The sequence below is a fragment of the Gigantopelta aegis genome, chromosome 14 (assembly GCF_016097555.1).
Source record: "Gigantopelta aegis isolate Gae_Host chromosome 14, Gae_host_genome, whole genome shotgun sequence".
In the NCBI taxonomy this organism is placed as follows: Eukaryota; Metazoa; Mollusca; class Gastropoda; order Neomphalida; family Peltospiridae; genus Gigantopelta; species Gigantopelta aegis.
This window is the reverse complement of record NC_054712.1, coordinates 16,932,774-16,955,549: the sequence shown is the minus strand read 5'-3', so window position 1 is coordinate 16,955,549 and position 22,776 is coordinate 16,932,774. Positions and strand designations below refer to the sequence as shown.

Genomic DNA, 22,776 nt, shown 5'->3' with positions numbered 1-22,776 from the left:
ATTTATCAAACATCCCTGCCTTCTTAGCCACAAACTCACTATAAGACTGACCCTGCGTTTTTCTCAACTCGCTATACCGTAAACAATAATCCTCAGGTCGTAATTCATAAGCACTCAACACCACAGACTTAACTAGGTCGTACTGACTTGCTCGCTCATCACTCATTGAATTATAAGCTACGCTAGCCTTCCCTTTAAACTTAGACACGGCTAACAATGTCCACTTAGACTGCGGCCAATTTAGCTGCTTAACGGCCCGTTCAAAAAGTTGGAAGAACATATCTACCTCCTGGTCGTCAAATACAGGCACTGATCTATAAGCCTTCGACATGTTAAACCCATTTCCTGCCTCCCGTCTAACTGCTTCAGTATTCAACTTTAACTCATGTTCCACTTTTAATTTTGCTAACTGGACTTCTCTATCCCTATCTCTCTCTTCTTTCTCTCTCTCTCTCTCTCTCTCTCTCTCTCTCTCTCTCTCTCTCTCTCTCTCTCTCTCTCTCTCTCCCTCTCTTCTTTTTCTCTATCCCTATCTCTCTCTCTCTCTCTCTCTCTCTCTCTCTCTCTCTCTCTCTCTCTCTCTCTCTCTCTCTCTCTCTCTCTCTCTCTCTCTCTCTCTCTCTAATGCACGTTCTTCTCTTTCGTACTCAAGTTTTTTAAAAGCTAATTGTTGTTCCACACTTAACTCATTTATCTCTATCTCTGGAACAATCTCACTGTCTTCCATAACAGGACTATCACCAAAAACTTCCTGGATAATAATTGTCCTTATATCTCCTAATGTTTTAGCTGATGTTAAATCAATTTCCCGCTCACACGCGATTTCAACTAACTCGGCCTTACGCGCTCGCTTTATCTCCACTACACTGAGCGTATCCAGCAAGTCCGGACTGAACTTATATAGATCGTTCAGTGGACGACGTCCGTTTCCCCTGGATACTTCCAATGTTTCTCCTCGATATATCTAAAATCCTAGCTATTTATTATAAAATTCCGAATATCGCCTGGGGGCACATCGCGGTACTCCTCCTATCATGGGATATTTCCATAGCGACCAAGACGGGATATTTTCTTAGATGACCAGACTTACTGTCGCCATTCCTCTAGGAATATAAGGTCGTAAAACAGAACTGGCGGAGGTATTACGTAACCACTGGCCACATGGCCTCCACACCTAGTCTGGGTGTGTATTGGGAACAGTTCGACCACCGTCGCGCGGGGGTATTACGTAACCCAGCCGCACACGGCCCTCTAAAACAATTAACATCGCCACAGGCGAAAAGATAAGAGCATGTTCCGTCACATTCTCGTTTAATGTACGTACACTCTAAACGTAAAACCTACGTGTTGCTATGGGTGCATGTATATTTACATTTAATAATAAAGAATATACAGTATAGGATATATAATAATAATTCCATACGGGGAGGTGTGCGTCTGTCTCTGTGTGTGTGTGTGCGCGCTCATGTGTGTGTGGGGGGGGGGGGGGGGGGGGGGTGCTACGGAAATGAAAAAAAATATGTTAGGCTAAATTTTACTGTACTTTATTTTCAAGTGAGGGTAATTTTCCTTTTTATTTGGGTTGTCAGAATAGAACTACTTTACAGGCACGGCGGAAGCAAGTAGACATTGGTGGAGGGAGGGGGCCCTGACTGAGATCGAGGGCGCAAAGCAAAGTTTCTAGGGGGTTCTGGGGGTATGGTCCCCCGTAAAATATTGAAAACTAGATATCCTGGGATTATGACAGAATAAAATGTCTGTTTTACTGTATTATTGTCTCTAAATTATGTTACATTTTAAAACAGTGTTTCACTTTACTTTCTGCGGCACTACGGGCGAAATGAAGGCGTAACCTCTTCGAGAATTTGGTTAGTACGCCCGTGGTTTCACCACTAAACACCGCGGGTATGATCAAAGGAACCGACATTGTTGTTAAGTGTGGTGTAATTAACTTCCATCAATCTGTATGGGAGATGTTAACATTTGAGTAGTCAAATAGTCACATTACACAAATTAAAAAACCCCAACAACAAACAAACAAAAAACCATCGACGAAGAACGGAATTTGTCAATGTAAAGCGGAATTTGTGGAACATTTCTAATGGAGTCTGTCCATGTTTAATTGTCTTCTGTTCGTTGTCGAGGATGGTGAGCAATTCCATAATATGATACCTTTTTATTTGTATTATTATTTTTTTTTTTTAAGTTATTGTTGTTTTGTGTGTGTGTTTGGTGATGATGATGATGATAACTAGTTTAACCGTTAACGTGCCCATATACCACTAGGGTTTCGAACACGCCCATGCCGAGTCCGACCTCCGATAAGAAGGGGAGGCTGTGTGTTTGGGGAAGGAGGTTGGGGTGGGTTTTTTTTTTTTTTTAAACACAATACCGTAGTCTTTGGCAATACTACAAAAGTGTTTTTATTATTTTTATTTTGAATTTTATTATTTATTATTAAAAAAAAAAAAATCTGCAATTTGTTCTCACTATACCCCCCCACCCCCCCAACAATTATGGTCAACACCTTTATCTGTAGTAATAATTTCTAGATTAAAGAAAATAATAAATAAATAATGGAATACTAGCCTACATTGCCATTAATAATGTGTGTATGTGTGCGTGCACTTTTAGTCTTAATGTTTCTCCATGTGTTTCCTACATATTCTACCTAGAAGACTTCTATTCCAATGTCATAAATGTCTACTGTTTTTTGGCTCACTTCTTCCAAATAAACAGCTAGTTCTGGACGGCGTGTTCAGGAGGGCGAGAGCTCACTGTCACTCACTAGACTGGTTTTTATGCCAAGCGTTAGAAGAATGTGATGAGTCAGAACACGATGGTACCAGTCAAATTGTTCATGGGCGCTTGTTCTCCAGAACACAACACTGGTATACTCTCCAACTTACGTGGAGATCTTCAACTCTTTTGTGGTGTGAGACGTAGCCCAGTGGTAAAGTGTACGCCTGATGCGCGGTCGGTCTAGGATCAATCCACGCCGGTGGGCCCATTGGGCCATTGCCCGTTCCAGCCAATGCACCATGACGACTGGTATTTAAAAAAGCTGTGGTATGTGCTATCCTGTGGGATAGTGCATATAAAAAGTCATTTGCTACTAATGAAAAAGTGTAGCGGGTTTCCTCTCTAAGATTACATGTCAAAATTTAATTACCAAATGGATGACAATGTGCTCTAGAGGTGTTGTTAAACAAAACAAACAAACTTGTTCAGGAGAGCGAGTGCTCACTGTCACTCAAAAGACTGGTTTTTGTGCCAAGATGAATGTAATGGGTTAGAACACGATGGTGCTAGTCCAATTGTTCACGGGTGCTTGTTCTCCTGAACACAACACTGGTATACTCTCCAACTTAGTGTAGATGTTCAAGTGTTTTGTTTGTAACTTGCAGGTTTGTTTGTCGATGTGGGCAACAACTACTCCGTGCTGGATCACCCCAACATCTGCTTTGTGTACGACTACGTTGGTTCCAAGGATGAGGAGAAGAGTCAGGGAGATTTTGTAAGGGATTCATTTTTATTAATTTATTTTTTTCTTTTCTATTTTCTTAATTTTTTTTCAGTAATAATGTCATTTTTTTATTTTTATTTTTTTAATTAACAACATATTTTATTGTACAAAAGGATTGGACACAAACTTCTAGCTTACAGGGACCTCTTCTGTAGAGCAGTGCTTCTAGATTATGGTAACTACTATTGCCATGCCAGACAGCTAGTGAAAAAAAGTTGTCAAATGTTGCATTTAAGTATATTTTGTAAATATGAATTATTCTGCCTCCACCCCTATCTGAGTGTTTTTAAGCTCTACCTCCCTCTTTAGGTACTAGTATGCATTATTACTATTAGTAACATTTTATTAACTTGAAGTAACGTAGGGCTAGTGGATTTATTCTCGAGTCCAGTCCTGACATTAAAGTTACATGTTGTTAACCAGTACCAATGCTACACGAAGAAACCCGACACCTCTGAACAAAGCGGACCTGCACAGAACTTTTTTGTGCCCACGTGACACGTAGGTACTGGTTAACAACATATAAGTTTAATGTTATGACTAGACTCGAGAATAATCAAACATAATGCTCTGTGGCATCAGATTTAGGAAAACATTTGTATTTCAGACAGAGTAAAAGAAAACATTTTAATTTAAAAAGTACCAGTAAATTGGATTAAAAAAGAGTCAATTAAAAATGTAAAAAAAATAAAAGGTTTCCTTAATACTGATAGACTCTCCTCCTCGACTGATGAAAAGTTGTGTTGAATTCTGTATGTTCAGCCTGGTGACAAATAACACCTTGATAACAATTCTATATATAGCAAGGACAAAATGGAGCATTACGTTAAAGTCTGGACTTTATTAAAGTCTAGACTTTAAGGTTTATAAGCACGGGGCCTGATCTGTTGCATGTTATACAATGTAATGTATTATTTCTCACAATTCACTGTGTGGGAAAACAAAGTTGAGGAAAAAGTTAGGAACAGCACAGCTGCAATTTGAGCGGTCGATCAATAAAACTAATACTGCCTTTTTGCTTCAAGGTCTGTTCTTTTAATCGATCACGGCGTTATTTGAACTCGGTGTTTTCTTCTTCGATAAACATTGAAAGATAAGTTAATTGCAAGAGATCTGGAGCATTAGCAATTATTGTAATACAACTAAATTTTTTCTTTTTCACAACATTGCGTAAATCAGGTTATGTGATATTTTAATGAAATTTCGTTACTTTTGAAGTAATTTATTGCACTTTGATCAATGGAGGGGATAGGACATGCACACCGTATTATATTGAGTTGTCACGACAAGTTATATTTAATTATGAGTAAAATGGTGATGTTGCATGCATATCATGCTGTAATAATTATGGGAGGGGAAATGGCAGCCATTGTTTTTTTTTTTTGTTTTTTTTCTTCTTAATATAAAACATTTTGAAATGGGTATATATGCAAGAAAACTAAGTATGTGTTTTAGTAATTATTTCATTAGTTGAAATAATTAATTAAATGTTGCATATACAAAATGTATTTGAGATAACTGATATGAACCTTTTATAGTATAATCATGTTAATTTATTTACAGTCATTTTTTATGAAAATGTTGATTTTTGATTATTTTACCGAAGCACATTTATAAAGAATCCAATCGTTTTCTTTCTGAAGGTATAGTAATAATTAAAAAAACCCTTACAAACCACTGTACATGTACATTGTGTATAAAAATAAAATGAAGAATAATATTAAACAAATTTGCTGACTAATGGATTTCTTTGTTCTTCAGGTTGTCAAGGAGTTGGTTGCTATTTTTCCAGTGCTGCGAGACTGGATTGCAGAATTCCTGTCCGAGAATAAATGTATGATAGCTTCCGACATCGGACACAACATGTTAATAGAGCAGGTATAAATGTATGATAGCTTTTGACATTAGCACAACATGTTAGTAGAGTAGGTATAAATGTGTGATAGCTTCAGACATCAGACACAACATGTTAATAGAGCAGGTATAAATGTATGATGGCTTTAGACATGGACACAACATGTTAATAGAGCAGGTATAAATGTTTGATAGCTTCAGACACCGGACACAACATGTTAATAGAGCAGGTATAAATGTATCCTACCCTGGCTTGAGACACATGTTCAATGTGCAGGTATAAATGTATTATAGACATGGACACACCATATTTATATAATATATTGCTTTTTATGATGGATATAGAGGAGGACAGCAGTGGAGAGGTGCAAGGCATTTTCATTTTTTTATTATCAATAGTGGTTAATTGATCTCTGGTCAAAATGTTCCCTGACACACTCCTTATTAATATGTCCATTTTTTATTGCGGTACCTTTTCCACAAATTCCAGGATCTCCAATCTAAAATATTTTTTCTGGGGATATCTAATATTTGAAGAGGAACAGTTATACATAATAATGTTGTGAAGGAAAGAAATGGTTTATTTAACGATGCACTCAACACATTTTATTTACGGTTATATGGCATCAGACATATGGTTACGGACCAAACAGATATTGAGAGATGAAACCCGCTGCCGCCACTTCATGAGCTACTCTTTTTGATTAGCAGCAAGGGATCTTTTATATGCACCATCCCACAGACAATGTAGTACATACCACGGCCTTTGATATACCTGTTGTGGTGCACTGGCTGAAACGAGAAATGGCCCAATAGGCCCACCGACAGGGATCGATCTCAGACCGACCGCACATCGAGCGAGCGCTGTACCACTGGGCTACGTCCCGCCTTAATAATGTTGTGTGACTGGCATGTTGTTTTTCTTGCTACAGGTTCTGCGACTGCTGTATCACCTGGTGAAGTTCGGCTACTACCTGGACGCGGAGGACGTACTGCAGCTACTACCACCTCTCCTCACGCTGCTGGATGGCAGACACGACTACCCCTTCCCCAAAGACAAAGACATCGGGAAGAAAACTGAATGTAACTATTACCTGTCATTATTACCTGTCTGTCCGACCGTCCATCTGTTCCACATATATTTTTGGGGATTTGTTTCTAAATACCTTGAGATATTGAATTGAAATTTTGTTACAGATCAAGTGTGACGTTCATTGTGATTTACCCAATCAACTTAGGAGATGTGAAAATTAGTTTTCCAGACTTTTTTTCCAGAAGGCTTTGAGATAATGAGCTGAAATTTTGTTTATAGCTTTATCATGTACTGTTAAAGATCAAGTTTGACTTTCATTGCAATTTACTCATTTTGGATGGAGTTATGGTCCTTGAACCAAGGTGATACGAAAAATTGTTGGGCCAGGTAGGGGACATATATATTGCTTTAGCAGTACTCTCATAATGCTTCTTAATAACAGTTGTTAATCCAAAGACCAAGACATGGGAGGAATAACCCAGAATATAACAGTTACATTTACAGTCTGTAATTTCAATAAAATATTCTCCCTTCCGACCATAATTCATTTAGACACGTACAAACCTAAAACATATAGCACTGTCCTAACAATGCAGTTATTAATAATACAAATTTTACAGTTAACAGATATTTATATTAAAGGTACTATGTCAAAGCTGACGCTGTAATATTTCATTGTTTTCACATTTATTTCTAATAAATAACTACAGATTAATCGATTCCACGCATAATGTTTCCATAATTAACTCTAGAATAATAATTTTTAAAAGTCTTGCACTGGACGACAAGAGAGGTTTCCTGAATAATTTATGTCTAAATATAGTATGGCCACCATTTTCTTTTTTTTTCATCACGCATAATTCTGGGTAAATTTAGTCTGTTGAATGTGTACGCATAAAACCGTGATGTCACTAGTTAATGCATGTGATGTACTCGCAAGATTCCCCCTAAAATAATTTAGTTTCTACTAGCAAATGGAATTATGTGGTTGTAATGTTTTATAGTCATATAGCTGAAGGTATAAACCTTATGTTTGAAACCAATTTTTTAAAAATATTTTGGATGAGAACACCATTATAGCAACTTTGACATAGCACCTTTAACCAGGTATATATATTTATTACTTTTTAAAATCATATACATGTATGATCATCTTTTTTTTTTTAATATATAAGCATACAAAACATATTTTACCTGAAAATCTATGAAAAGTGGATTTAAAACTCAACTTTTTTTTTTCTTTTTAACTTATTTTCGTGCTTATATCCAATTAAGGTTCAAGCACGCTGTCTTGGGCACACACTTCAGCTATCTGGGCTGTCTGTCCAGGACAGTGGGTTAACTATTAGTGGTTAGTGAGAGAGTCGAGGGTGTAGTGGTCTTACACCTACCCACTGAGTCGTTAAAACTTGCTCTGGGTGGGAGCAGGTACCGGGCTGCGAACCCAGTACCTACCAGCCTTATGTTCGATGGCTTAACCACGACACCACCGAGGCCTGATTCACTAAAGAATTGTTGTACTTTGCCAGGTTACTCGAAGGAGGCAATGAAGCAAGTGTTACAGTATCAGCACGCAGACCGCTACGAAGCCTGTCCAGAAACTGCAGCCATTGTGAATGCCAAATTCCAGTGAGTCACAACATCTCAGTTATTATACACATTCTATTTCACTGGCATTGCTGGACGGGGAGGGGGACAGACACATGGGGGCAAAAGCTCTCTCCTCCAATCACACATCATTTCATAAGCACATGAGACGGGGGGGGGGGGGGGGGGGAGCAACTGTCCACTTAGTGCTGGGGCAAAATCCTCAAAATTGAGTAAAAATTATAGATATTTGATCAAAATGTGCTAACCTGAACTTTTTTACCATGTATTTCCATCATTCTACCGCCAAAATTAGTTGTAATCCATGTAAAAATGTGTAGTGATTCGTTTACAACCCTATATAGTTGTTTGTCAGTAATGTTAATATGAATAAACGTTGTAATCTAGATTTGTATGTTTTTGTTTAATGCACAAATGGGAGCCCGTATGCCTATATCTCTTTTTTTTCTCTCCCCACAACTACCTTTTAATTATTTGTCTATCATCTCATAAAATGACTCATAAATAGTATGGGTGCTGAATACCCCTTAAAACCAGATGTTTTGCTTCATCCTGTGGGATGTTTGGTTTAGACGGGTTCCACTGTATTCATTTAAACCTCCAGACCAGACTGCTTTTTTGTCCAGTCTCCGGGATTCTCATGAGAAATTGATTATTTCAACTTTTGGCACTTTCATTTCACACAGGTTTTCACAAATTAAATATACTTACACACTCGATCCAACCAGTCAATAATTGGACTTGGATGTTGTCGGACAGTCTGGAAAAAAAAGTGTGTTAATCTTAGCTGGCCATTGTTCCTAATATTCCTAACAGAGAACTACTGGTACTGTGGAGGGAATTGGTTCAATGTGGGGGCGGGATGTAGCCCAGTGGTAAAGCGCTTGCTTGATGTGAGGTCAGTTTGGGATCAATTACCATCAGTGGGCACATTGAGCTATTTCTAATTTTAGCCAGTGCACCACGACCAGTATATTAAAGGCTGTGGTATGTGCTATCCTGTCTTTTGGATGTTGCATATAAAATATCCCTTGCTACTAATTCCAAAAGTGTAGCGGGTTTCCTCTCTAAAGACTGTATGTAAAAATTACCAAAATGTTCAACATTCAATAGCCGATAATTAATAAATCAATGTGCTCTAGTGGTGTCATTATATAAAACAAATCTTTTTTGGTTCAGTGTATTTTAGGACTGTGTGTATGAGCAGGCACCAACATAGCATGATCTGAATGGTAACCCATGTATAGGTTTATCAAGGTTACAATTCTAGATTGTAATAATTATTACATGATAAAATCCTTTCACAGACAAACTGATGCTTTTTTTTATTGATTCAAAAAAAAACTGGTCAAAATGTAGGTGGTGTAGTTTTTGTTTAGTAAGTTTTTGTGAAGGTTGATCGAAGTAGCTTTCTCAAGTTATTTCAGTGTCTGTGTGTACATATGACTTTCTAATCTTGTTTTATGTGTTTAAAAGTCCTAAATACGGACAAAATACTATTTGACACTAGCTGTGACAAACATATAACTGTTACTTAACAGCTTTTTTTCTTCAATCTGCATTAACAATTTATTATCAAATGTCTGCTTTAACACTATGTACCTTATGTTTATCCCATCTCTGGTAGTACATTTTTCTTATTTGTGATTTATAATAGATTCCTAATAGCTGTTAATGGAAAAAAATAGCAGTTTTGTTTTCTGACAATGTGTTAGAATTTCCAAATGTTTGACATCCAATAGCCCACGATTAATTAATCAGTTTGCTTTAGTGGTGTCATTAAACAAAACAAACTTCTTTTTCAAAACAGCCATGTATTACATATAATTCACGATCAATGCAGATCTTTAGTCGCACACTATTATTGAGATGGGATTTTACTGACTTCAAAAGCAAATTTATTTTCATTAGTAGTCTATTAAAAAAAAAGGCATTGCATATATTTCATTTCAACTTATTTTCGTGCTTATTTCCAATTAAGCTTCAAGCACGCTGTCCTGGGCACACACCTCAGCTACCTGGGCTGTCTGTCCAGGACAGTGGGTTAGTTGTTAGTTGGTTAGTGGTTAATGAGAGAAGAGAGTGTCGTGGCTTTACACCTACCCAGTGAGCCCACTGAAGCCGGTGATTGTTTATTCACAGCATTATGTTTGTACAGAAGCAAAATCGTTCATTTCTGGGAGTCATACTGATAGGCTTGGTTTGTCTGGCAATTTGTATGTTTATTTTTCCACAGACATGACATCACATACCATGGCCTTTGATATACTGTTTGTGAGGCACTAGTTGGAATGGGAGAGGTCCCAATAAGAGAATGGCTCTGCTCCAAAGGGATTTGATCTTACAACCAAAACATTTCAGTTGTGTGTCCACCGCCTGATCTAATTCGTGCCCCCATTTAGGATGACTAAGGGATAAGGCCTAAAAACAATATATATGTGTTTCTGGTTTCCTGACCTACATGTACTCATAGCAACCCTGAAATTTTTTAGGCAAAAAAAAATCATGATCTCTATTTTTTGCAATCAGCAAACTAGATTTGGAACACCACAGCCGATTACAGTTTCTCAGTTTGACTTGATTAAAAAAACAAAAAAACTAAAAACTTCCTACCTACCTACCCTATATTTTTCAAGGATGAAACCTGCAACACATTTTCCAATTAAATACCTTTCATAACTTTGGCTTGCAAATTTTAACAAGTTTTCATATGATGTGTAAAATTACCTCACAAGAAATGATTTCTCAGAGATTTACTCTGAATTAGTTTATTTTTTGTTGTTGAATCAGATGTATTGTTAATTCATGTCTCTGTGTTGTTTTGTTACAGGGTGTTGGAGGTTTTAGACCTTTTGCTTACGTACCAGCGTAACTCCCGACTTCAGGTGAGAGTCTCAAAAATTACTCTGACTGTAATCATGTGACTATATTAATTCGTATACACAGAGATTCATAACCATGTTGGCCTTCATACAAAGCTGTTTGATAAAAGGGATGACATCAGCTTTTCAATAGTCAATTTTCCTTTCATGTCGAGCAATATTCCTTCTGCTCCAGCTTTTGGTGTCTATATTTCACAACTTCTGAGATAACTTAGGGCATGCTCTTCCTATTCCAATTTTAAAGACTGACATATCGTCCTGGTAAAGAAGTTGTTTCACAGGGTTATAATATCTAATGTTCATTGTTAACACTCGGGGACCATTTCATAATAAGATGCATCACTGACTTTGACATTGTACATACCTTTTTATCTCTTTGGTAAAAATCCTGTACATTTTAACTATGGCCTTGATGGCTGTAGGCTCTGCTCATGACGGGTGCCACTGGTGGGGCAGGATATGCTCACCTTTCGTGAACACCTGATATCACTACCGTTTTTACAGTGATTCATGAGTTGAGTGCATGCCATCTCAGCTGTATATATTCCATTGAGCTCTTTCCTGTGCAAGTTCAAGGTTTTCTAAGCTAGTCTTGGGAATGGCAGTCCTAAGGACAAGCACCTGATAGTTGATCATGGAAGCAATGACGACTTTGCCTAACATCCTTTAGACTCTTCTTGTGCAGAGAAATGATTTTGATATGGGAATATGGTTTTGTCATTCAGATTTTATGGAATATAAATATGAAGTTGCATTTGTTGTATAATTTTTTTCATGAGATAAAATATAGTGCTATATATGTAGAACCTTAAAATCATAGGCAGTTTTGATATTGTATAGAAAAGGAAATTTTAAAGCACTTAATTATTTTTATATATTTTTTAATTTTGTTTTATGAGATAATGAATGAAATTGTTATAACTTATTATTCAAGTGGCATAAAACTACTAATGACAACAATTCACCAATTCAGTTTAGCATTTTCCATGTAGTTTTACCATGGTGGGTGGCATGTCTCAATAGTTTAGCACCATCTTGTCTTAATCAGTGATACATGTATATGCTGCCCTGAGGCTAACCAAGCCTTTTCAATAATTAATTTTAAAACTGCCTTTATAAAACATTCAGAAAATATACTAATAATTAATAAACTAGGTCTTTTAAATATTTGACATTAAATTTATATATAAAAGCAAGCACATTAATTACATTTTAATTTTATTGATAGTTTAATAAATTTGTTTTGTGTTCATACATCTTGTGCAGAGTTTTGTTGGGAAATACAAGATCGCTGAGCAGTCCGCAGCTGTGAAGCGCAGTGCACAGAGCACCCTGGTTCCTCTCCTGTATGACACCTACGACCCTCACAGCTGTGTCAAGTAAGTGTTTTCAGTCTTACCATTCCAGGGCAGAAGAGGGGGGAGGGGGTTGGAGGTCAAGCAGTCAGCAGCTGTGAAACACAGTGCACAGAGCACTCTGGTTCCTCGCCTGTACGACACCTACGACCCTCACAGTTGTGTCAAGTAAGTGTTTTCAGGCTTACCATTCCAGGGCAGAAGAGGGGGGAGGGGTTGGAGGTCAAGCAGTCAGCAGCTGTGAAGCACATGCAGTGCACAGAGCACCCTGGTTTCTCTCCTGTATGACACGTACGACCCTCACAGCTGTGTCAAGTAAGTGTTTTCAGGCTTACAATTCCAGGGCAGAAGAGGGGGTTGGCCAGGGGGCCATGCCCCCCCCCCCCCCCCCCAAAATCCCGGGAAAATTTTACCTTTTCGCTTATTAATAACATTAAAAGGTTCCTGTGTCATATCCCACTACACAGGTGCCCCCCCACAAAATCCTGCCTACGCCCATGTGCACAGAGTACTCTGGTTCCCATCTTGTACGACACGTACGACCCTCACAGCTTTATACAAAGACAAAGACTACTACATGATATGAAGGTTGTAGTAAACGAAAACACTTGCTATTTCAGGAAGTTGATGAACCACCAGAGGAGGGTGACGAAGGAACTCCAGAACATGTTCAACCTCTCGGCCATCTTTGATGTAGATCTACTCACAAAAGTCCTTGTGGTGAGTTCTCATTAACTGAGGCTGTCAGCGCTATCAGTATACCGGCCCAGTGGTAAAGTGCTCGCTTGATGTGCTGTCGGTAGGAATTGGGATGTGACTTCTCATTAGTCACTAACCTACTGTCCTGGGTCACGTTTTATGAAGTGATCTTAGCGCTAAGATCACCTTAAGTGAATAAGGTTGTTATGCACTTAGCTGATCTTAGTACTAAGATCGCTTCGTAAAATGGGGCCCTGGACAGACAGCCCAGATAGCTGAGGTTTTTGTCCAGGACAGCGTGCTTGAATATAAATACAAAACTCAAGTTACAAATAGAATTTAATGCAGAAACTCCAGACTTGGTACTTCTTTGACAGAAAATAAGAATCTTGTGTAACATTTAAGCCTCATGCAATGCTAATCACCGTGCTTTATGGCTGCAGGCACCGGTGTGTGTGTCATTAAATAAAATATTTCTTCCTTCCTAGAGTGTCGGGATAGAGTTTTGTTATATTTTTGTTTTGTGTTAATTCTTTCAGGATTTGTCCCAGTACAAGTACAACAAACTGATCACCAAGGCTCTGAACATTCTCAACAAAGTGTACTCTTCAAAAACCAACATGTTCAAACTGTCTTCCAAAGCTCAGGTTAGTAACATTGTATTATTTAACAAGTTCCACACAGACATGTACTCTTCAAAAACCAACATGTTCAAACTGTCTTCCAAAGCTCAGGTTAGTAACATTGTATTATTTAACAAGTTCCACACAGACATGTACTCTTCAAAAACCAACATGTTCAAACTGTCTTCCAAAGCTCAGGTTAGTTCTGTTATATTATTTAACAAGTTCCACACAAACATGTACTCTTCAGAAACAAACATGTCGAAAGCTCAGGTTAGTAACATTATATTATTTAACAAGTTTCACACAAACGTGTACTCTTCAGAAACAAACATGTCGAAAGCTCAGGTTAGTAACATATTATTTAACAAGTTCCACACAAATTGTACTCTTTAAAAACAAACATGTTCAAATTGTCTTCCACTTTGTGGTATGTGCTATCCTGTCTTTGGGATGGTGCATATAAAAGATCCCTTGCTACTAATGGACAAAAAGTAACCGGGATCATCTCTAAGACTATATGGCAGAATTACCAAAAGTTTGACATCCAATAGCCGATGATTAATATATCAGTGTGCTCCAGTGGTGTAGTTAAACCAAACAAACTTCTTTTTTTCCCCCTGTGTTTCAGGTATTACTCACTCAAGATTCTTCGCGTGTGCATCGCGAGGTTCTCAAGAACATGCCGATACTGCGGCGCCTGGCGCGTGCCAAACTCGACGATCAGCAGGTCAAACTAATGGGCAGCATTCTAGACGATCTGGCAGAGTAAGAATACTTCCAGCATCACTTCCATTTATGTTCCGGGTTTCTCAAAATTGAGCTTCATTATAGATTCAATGTGCTCCAGTGGTGTCGTTAAACAAAACAAACTTTAACTTTCATTACAGATTAATTAGATAATTTCTAGAACTGGGCAGTATTGAAATCGGTATCAGTATTTTTAGGGTGGTATACATTCATATCGGTATGGTATTCAGTATTGATACAATACTGATATCAAGCAGTATTTTCGGTGTATACTTGCCTTTAAATACATGCCTGAGTTAAGTCTCAACCAGCTAATTTCATCTAATAAAATTAAATTCCATACACAAGACCCTCATCTCTCTCTTCTTTTCAGCTATTTTGCATTTGTCAGATATATTGTTATAGTACTTTACTAAATGTCAGATGACATTTTCCAATATCAAAATTTATACAGTATACCGTCCAGCTCTAATCATGTCTGCTACCTTTTTAAAAAAAATTAAAATGTTTGTAAATAAATGAAGTTATGAAACTATATTTGTAGATTGGTTTTTAAATGAAAATTTGTAATGCAAAATCGCTGCTGTTTTTAGGTATGTTCTTAAATAATGATTTGTAATTAAAAATAACTGCTATTTTGGGGCATGTTTTTAAATAAAGATTGGTAGGCCCAAAAATAACTGCTAATTTTAGATATATGTTTTTAGTTTTTCAAAGCATTCTTACATTCTTGGCATTGGTGGTCTCTCTGTTTTTACTGTCCAACCTTTAATGCATTGTGGGGGCGAGACGTAGCCCAGTCCAGTGGTAAAGCGCTCGCTTGATGCACGGTCGGTGTAGGATCGATCCCCATCAGTGGGCCCATTGGGCTATTTCTCATTCCAGCCAATGCACCATGACTGGTATATCAAAGGCCGTGGTATGTACTACCCTGTCTGTGGGATGGTGCATATAAAAGATCCCTTGCTGCTAATCGAAAAAAGTAGCCCATGAAGTGACGACAGCGGGTTTCCTCTCTCAATATCTGTGTGGTCCTTACTCATATGTCTGACACCATATAACCGTAAATACAATGTGTTGAGTGCGTCGTTAAATAAAACATTTCTTTCTTTTCTTTTTTTTAATGCATTGGTTGTACACTAGCTAACAGTCATTTTGTCTGTAATTGTAGGTTCTGCCATCTTCCAATGACACCAGACGAACCTCATCCCATGAACCAGAACATCCTAATCAGCAACGGTAAGTATACTTTCATACATTGTCAACATCATTTAGTTACTGTAGACTTTTTGTTTTTGAACAATTACACTGCTCAGTATGTCAAAAAAGAAGAAATGAAAATAATCTGTGTTGAGCAGAAAAACAAGGAATCATACACCTAAATACAGTATAACCTGCTGATTCAAATTATTCTTAGTTTTAACATAATTTATTGCCAAAACAAATGTTAACTAATAAAATAGTTTTTCAAAGACAAAGAAATGGCTTTCTAGTTCAATCAACTAGTAGAAAGATGCCAGAAAGCCGTGCTAGAAAAAAATATCTAGCACACGTCCCCTAGACGGTAATGCGCCCTTTTCATTGATCAGTCGGTTTTGTCATTTAGGAGGTAGCCAGCCATTAATACCTGTTGATTGATTAAGGAAATATTTTATTTAACGACGCACTCAACACATTTTATTTACGGTTATATGGCATCGGACCCTGTTGATTATGTCATGCTGTAAGCAAAAGTATTATGTGATGATACGTAATATGTAACACCGCTAGCATTCCTTCTAGTGACGTTAGTGGGCCCATTGGGCTATTTCTCGCTCCAGCCATTGCACCACGACTGGTACATCAAAGACCATGGTATGTGCTATCCTGTCTATGGGATGGTGCATATGAAAGATCACTTGCTGCTAATCGAAAAGAGTAGCCCATGAAGTGGCGACTGCGGGTTTCCTCTCTCAATATCTGTGTGGTCCTTAACCATATGTCCGACGTCATATAACCGTAAATAAAATGTGTTGAGTGCGTCGTTAAATAAAGCATTTCCTTCCTTCCTTCTAGTGACGTAATATATATCGGCTGAAAGAAGGAGTGACAAAAATAAATGCACAGTGAATTTTATAATAATTATACTAAAATTATTAGACTGATTGAACTAGAAAATATTTCTGGCACTTGTCTTTTTGTAGATGTTTTTCCTGACACTCGTCTCAAGAAAATCAATCATTGGAGCTTGTTAAAGCTCGCTCGAAGGATTGATTTTTTGAGACTCATGCCAGAAAAACCATCTACAAAAGGATGACTGCCAGACACTATTATGCTGTAGGCCTGTGTGCAAAAGTAAAACCCAGATATGTTTTCTTATACTATGAATATCATATAACATTATGTGTATTATATTGCATTCAGTTGTGAATCATGACCAAAATGTAGAAAACAGAAAATATCTCTTGGGTACTGCAGTGTAATAAAATGTTATAATTCATGTAAAAAAAACAAAAAAATCTTTTCTCTGAAAAAAATATGTTGTATTTTCAGGAATCTTGAACATTTTGTTTGATATTCTGGTCCAGGAAATTGATGTTAAATTGTTGGTGAGTTTTTGCAGTCTTATATGTATTTCAGATATTCCTGATTGTGGTAAATTTTGAACCACATATAAGTTCTGGTATCAGTGATTAAAAAACATTTTATTAGTGAATATTAATTATTATTATATAATAGCCGTCCCATTTCACCATTTATTTGTTCCCTATATGTACCTGAGATCATTGACTTTAAACTACAGTGATTAAAACCAGCCTGTATTTTGTTCTCCAGGAGCAGTATGCTGGAATGAACCAGATCTTCAAGAAGACTCTGTACCTGCTGAAGCTGCTGGCGCGAGAGAACGACCGCGTCCAGTACCACATCTTTGAGAGACTCGACGTGTTGCTGGACGTGCGCGTGGTCGAGTCCGATCTCGCCATGGCTCTCAGTGAGGTAAACACAGCTTATAGGAGACTTTCTCCAGTTTACTGCATCATAGGAGTATAACTGATATTACCCGGTAGTCAGATCTAGCCATGGCTCTCAGTGAGGTAAACAAGGCTTAACCTTCTGACTACTGCAGGCAAGATATCTCGCACAACTTCATGATAGTCGACATACTGTACACTGTATACAGTGCATTCTCCAAGTCATATTTCCCGTCGTTTTGTATACTTGGGTCAGATAATCTCATTTTCTTGGTCGACCCATTCTCTGATTGATTTTTTTTGTATCCCAGCCAGTGCCCCACAACTGGTATTTCAAAGGCTGTGGTATTTGCTGCCCTGCCTGTGGGAAAGTGTGTATAAGAGATCCCTTGCTACTAATGGTAAAATGTTGCGTGTTTCCTCTAAGACAAATGTTTGACATCCAGTAACTGGTGATTAATTTAAAAAAAAAAAAAAAAAATTGTTTTGTTCAATGACACCACTAGAGCACATTGATTTATTAATCATCGGCTATTGGATGTCAAACATATGGTCATTTTGAAAGTCATAGACAGGAAACCGGCTACATTTTTCCATAATTAGTAGCAAGGGATCTTTTATATGCACCAGCCCACAGACAGGATAGCACACACCACAGCCTTTGTTATACCAGTCATGGCAAACTGGCTCGAGAAAGAAATAGCCCAATGGGTTTACTGACTGGGCTAGACTGACTACATATCAGGTGTGCACTTTACCACTGGGCTACATCCCACCCCTGGTGATTAATACATTTTTATGCCCTAATAGTGTTGTTAAACAATTCAAAATAACTTAATAGAGGGCCTAGTAAGTTGGTAAACTTGTGCCCAATCCTGCTGTTAAATCAACCAAAACTGTCAAATCTTGTTTCCCAACAGGTTTTCTACGGCAACCAGAACACGTGTCTGAAGATCAGCCCGCGCCAGATCCAGAAGATTGTGAACCGAGCGGCGGAGCTGCAGGAGAAGGCGCCGGAGTTCCTCGACCTGCTGCAGATGATAGTCAAGGTGGTGGGCACGGGCCTCACCCTCAAGAGGAACCAGGCCTACGTGATGAAGTACATCATGCAGAACTACAAGAAGCTCGCCTACGTGCTCGACCTGTCCAAGGAAGAACGGTACCACTTCTTCTTTCGTTAGAGCTGGGTGGTATTAAAATTTCAGATTCGGTATCGGTATTTTTAGGGTGATTTACCTCAGTATTGGGGTGATTTACCTTGGTATTGGGGTATTGACACAATGCCGATACCGATATCAAGCAGTATTTTATGAATATTCAGCTTTAAATGCTTGCCCGAGTTAAGTATCACCCGCTTATTTCATATAAATAAATTTAAATTCCATACACAAGGTCCTCGTCTGGTTTATATTGTTTCCGGAAAGGTACAGTAGATATCCTCGAGTGATCATGAACCAATGTAGTAAACTGTTTGCCATCTTAATGTTTTAGTGTATGCTTGCTTGTGGTTGTATTACATGGGTTTCTTTAGATTTGTGGGGAGGGGGGACGGAACATAGCGCAGTGGTAAAGCTCTCATTCGATGTGCGGTCGGTCTGGGATCGATCCCCGTCGGTTGGCCCATTGGGCTATTTCTCGTTCCAGCCAGTGCACCATGACTGGTATATCAGAGGCTGTGGTATGTACTACCCTGTCTGTGGGATGGTGCATATAAACGATCCTTTGCTGCTAATCAAAAAGAGTAGCCCATGAAGTGGCAACAGCAGGTTTCCTCTCTCAGTATCTGTTTGGTCCGTAACCATATGTCAGTCACCATATCACCGTAAATAAAATGTGTTGAATGCATCGTTAAATAAAACATTTTCTTCCTTCCTCCTTCCTTTAGATTTGTAGTATTGCTATGATCTGCCAATACTTTCCATTGACACAAAGAGCATGAACATGTTTTTCGGTCAATTCTGTGGAAGAACGATGTCCATCCACTCTTCTTGTCAGCCATTTTGCATTGGTCAGATTTATTGTTAGTGCTTTACTACATGGGGAGGGGAGGGAGAATATTTTTCAGTACCGAAATTTGGGTATTTTGAAATTTGCTCGGTATGGTAAATTGGTATTGATATGATACCGATACCGATCAGTATATACAGCATATATCACCCAGCTCTATTTTTCATTGCTGTTATTGAGGATTGTTTTATTCATACAGTAAAAAATTTATGTATAAGAAAATTACTATTTATATCAGTCGTTTTGTTATGGCTCATTCTGACATGTTTGTAAAGAAAGTAAAGTTTACATTTGAATTTTGAAAATTTAGTTAAAAGAAAAGAATTTAGTCTTAATTAGAAATATGTCCATATTTAGCAAGTATGATTATAGCCTATCCAACTCATGAATTTCTTCCATGTTCATTACCAAATTTAAATTCTAATTGGCTTAGTATTTACATTTTTAATGTTGTCTTTTTTTTTTAGACGGATAACATATGCAGTAACATGGATTAATCTTTCTTGACATTTAATTTCTTCTCTTTTTTTACAGAGAGAAGATTTTGACAAATCCTACAAACATTGCTATTTTAAGATATTATACCAGTTTGCTTGATCTTCTGGCTGCATGTGCAGAGGTAGGTATTAAAAAAGTCCACAATTCAGTTCGTATCAGCCATGTAAAACAAAACAAGAAGCTGTAGCATTCTTCGTTACTGACTGTTAATTTTCTAAACAACACATATTTAAATTGTCTCCCCTACACACTTTTTCCACTGTCTATTGTTTTGAATAATTGTTGTACTAGTGAGATATATGTAATATTAATCCAGTGTTGAAAATTAGCATTTGCTTGATCACTCGAGATGATCTTAATTAACTAATTTGACAAAGTTTCATGGTATCTATGGCTGGACCAGCAAATGTAGAAAAATGTGTACCGGTATCTTTCCAGTGCCAAAAATGTGGTACAATAATAAAAACATTTTTTAAAGAGTGCACCACAACCAGTTATATCCAACCAATGCAGTGATTCTGAGTCAAAACCCTCAGTGAACTGGAATTCTCTAAAAAAACAACACACCTTTTACAGTCCCTTTTTAAATGTAAGTATATAGCAGATAGGGCCTCCATAAGTGCAACATATTGGACTCAAGTACTCTAGGGTCAAACCCAAGTATGTAATGAGACTAAAGAATAAAGTGAAATAGCATTATACGTCTTAATTCCAGCGCTGAACATGGATTCCAAATCATGCCATTGTATTGCATTCCACACATTCAATTTTTGTTTTCCCTCCTTGTCTCATAGCCCAATAATGCAACCGGCAGAAAGCAAATGGTCCTGTAAACAGACTCGAGTCTTGCTAGACTCGGCATGTGCCCGAGTACTCGAGTACTTGTGGACACTCTAATAACAGACTCTATCTAAACTGGATACCCCTTGAAACAAGACATTTTACTTGGTGCTGATGTGTTTCCTCCTGTTGTTTGGTAGGCACAGATTTCGCAGTTTTGATATACAGTTTTCTCGGGTCATAATGAGAACGTGACAATTGTCCAAATGTCTGTGTTGCTTTCTTACGGTCAGAGTACTCAGGCTAGTCTCATAGGTTTTTGTTTTCGATGAGATTCACTGTTTCAAGCTTGTTGATATTCCCAGGGTGAAAAATGTTTATAAGAGTCACTGTGTCAGACAATTCTGTTGATTTTTCCCAGGGTGAGAACATGTTTATAGAGTTGCTGTGTCAGACAATCCTGTTGATTTTCCCAGGGTAAGAACATGTTTATAGAGTCGCTGTGTCAGACAATCCTGTGGATTTCCCCAGGGTGAGAACATGTTTATAGAGTCGCTGTGTCAGGCAATCCTGTTTATTTTCCCAGGGTGAGAACATGTTTATAGAGTCACTGTGTCAGACAATCCTGTGGATTTTCCCAGGGTGAGAACATGTTTATAGAGTCACTGTGTCAGACAATCCTGTGGATTTTCCCAGGGTGAGAACATGTTTATGGAGTCACTGTGTCAAACAATTCTGTGGATTTTCACAGGGTGAGAACATGTTTAGAGTCGCTGTGTCAGGCAATCCTGTTGATTTCCCCAGGGTGAGAACATGCTTAGAGTCGCTGTGTCAGGCAATCCTGTTTATTTTCCTAGGGTGAGAACATGTTTATAGAGTTGCTGTGTCAGACAATCCTGTTGATTTTCTCAGGGTGAGAACATGTTTATAGAGTTGCTGTGTCAGACAATTCTGTGGATTTCCCAAGGGTGAGAACATGTTTATAGAGTCCCTGTGTCAGGCAATTCTGTTGATTTCCCCAGGGTGAGAACATGTTTATAGAGTCGCTGTGTCAGGCAATCCTGTTGATTTTCCCAGGGTGAGAACATGTTTATAGAGTCGCTGTGTCAGACAATCCTGTTGATTTTCCCAGGGTGAGAACATGTTTATAGAGTCACTGTGTCAGACAATTATGTGGATTTTCCCAGGGTGAGAACATGTTTATAGAGTTGCTGTGTCAGACAATCCTGTGGATTTTCCCAGGGTGAGAACATGTTTAGAGTCGCTGTGTCAGGCAATCCTGTTGATTTCCCCAGGGTGAGAACATGTTTAGAGTCGCTGTGTCAGTCAATCCTGTTTATTTTCCTAGGGTGAGAACATGTTTATAGAGTTGCTGTGTCAGACAATCCTGTTGATTTTCCCAGGGTGAGAACATGTTTATAGAGTTGCTGTGTCAGACAATTCTGTGGATTTCCCCAGGGTGAGAACATGTTTATAGAATCCCTGTGTCAGGCAATCCTTTTGATTTCCCCAGGGTGAGGACATGTTTATAGAGTCACTGTGTCAGGCAATTCTGTTGATTTCCCCAGGGTGAGAACATGTTTATAGAGTTGCTGTGTCAGACAATTCTGTTGATTTCCCCAGGGTGAGAACATGTTTATAGAATCCCTGTGTCAGGCAATCCTTTTGATTTCCCCAGGGTGAGGACATGTTTATAGAGTCACTGTGTCAGGCAATTCTGTTGATTTCCCCAGGGTGAGAACATGTTTATAGAGTCGCTGTGTCATGCAATCCTGTTGATTTCCCCAGGGTGAGCACATGTTTATAGAGTCGCTGTGTCAGGCAATCCTATTGATTTTCCCAGGGTGAGAACATGTTTATAGAGTCGCTGTGTCAGTCAATCCTGTTTATTTTCCTAGGGTGAGAACATGTTTATAGAGTTGCTGTGTCAGACAATCCTGTTGATTTTCCCAGGGTGAGAACATGTTTATAGAGTTGCTGTGTCAGACAATTCTGTGGATTTCCCCAGGGTGAGAACATGTTTATAGAATCCCTGTGTCAGGCAATCCTTTTGATTTCCCCAGGGTGAGGACATGTTTATAGAATCCCTGTGTCAGGCAATCCTGTTGATTTCCCCAGGGTGAGCACATGTTTATAGAGTCGCTGTGTCAGGCAATCCTATTGATTTTCCCAGGGTGAGAACATGTTTATAGAGTCGCTGTGTCAGGCAA

General features: G+C 38.3%; 1 protein-coding gene across 1 annotated transcript in view; it reads left to right on the top strand.

The window, feature by feature from the left end:
* Positions 1 to 22,776, top strand: part of LOC121388286 (inositol 1,4,5-trisphosphate receptor type 3-like) — a 133,059-nt gene that overhangs the window by 37,766 nt on the left and 72,517 nt on the right. Inside the window, exons 13-26 of the mRNA XM_041519565.1 lie at positions 3,408 to 3,517; positions 5,288 to 5,404; positions 6,313 to 6,463; positions 7,943 to 8,042; positions 10,852 to 10,906; positions 12,170 to 12,282; positions 12,879 to 12,978; positions 13,497 to 13,604; positions 14,212 to 14,348; positions 15,502 to 15,569; positions 16,863 to 16,918; positions 17,145 to 17,306; positions 18,202 to 18,440; positions 19,823 to 19,907. Of these exons, the coding sequence (XP_041375499.1) occupies positions 3,408 to 3,517; positions 5,288 to 5,404; positions 6,313 to 6,463; positions 7,943 to 8,042; positions 10,852 to 10,906; positions 12,170 to 12,282; positions 12,879 to 12,978; positions 13,497 to 13,604; positions 14,212 to 14,348; positions 15,502 to 15,569; positions 16,863 to 16,918; positions 17,145 to 17,306; positions 18,202 to 18,440; positions 19,823 to 19,907 (1,601 nt within the window). The remainder of the gene's footprint in view (positions 1 to 3,407; positions 3,518 to 5,287; positions 5,405 to 6,312; positions 6,464 to 7,942; positions 8,043 to 10,851; positions 10,907 to 12,169; positions 12,283 to 12,878; positions 12,979 to 13,496; positions 13,605 to 14,211; positions 14,349 to 15,501; positions 15,570 to 16,862; positions 16,919 to 17,144; positions 17,307 to 18,201; positions 18,441 to 19,822; positions 19,908 to 22,776) is intronic.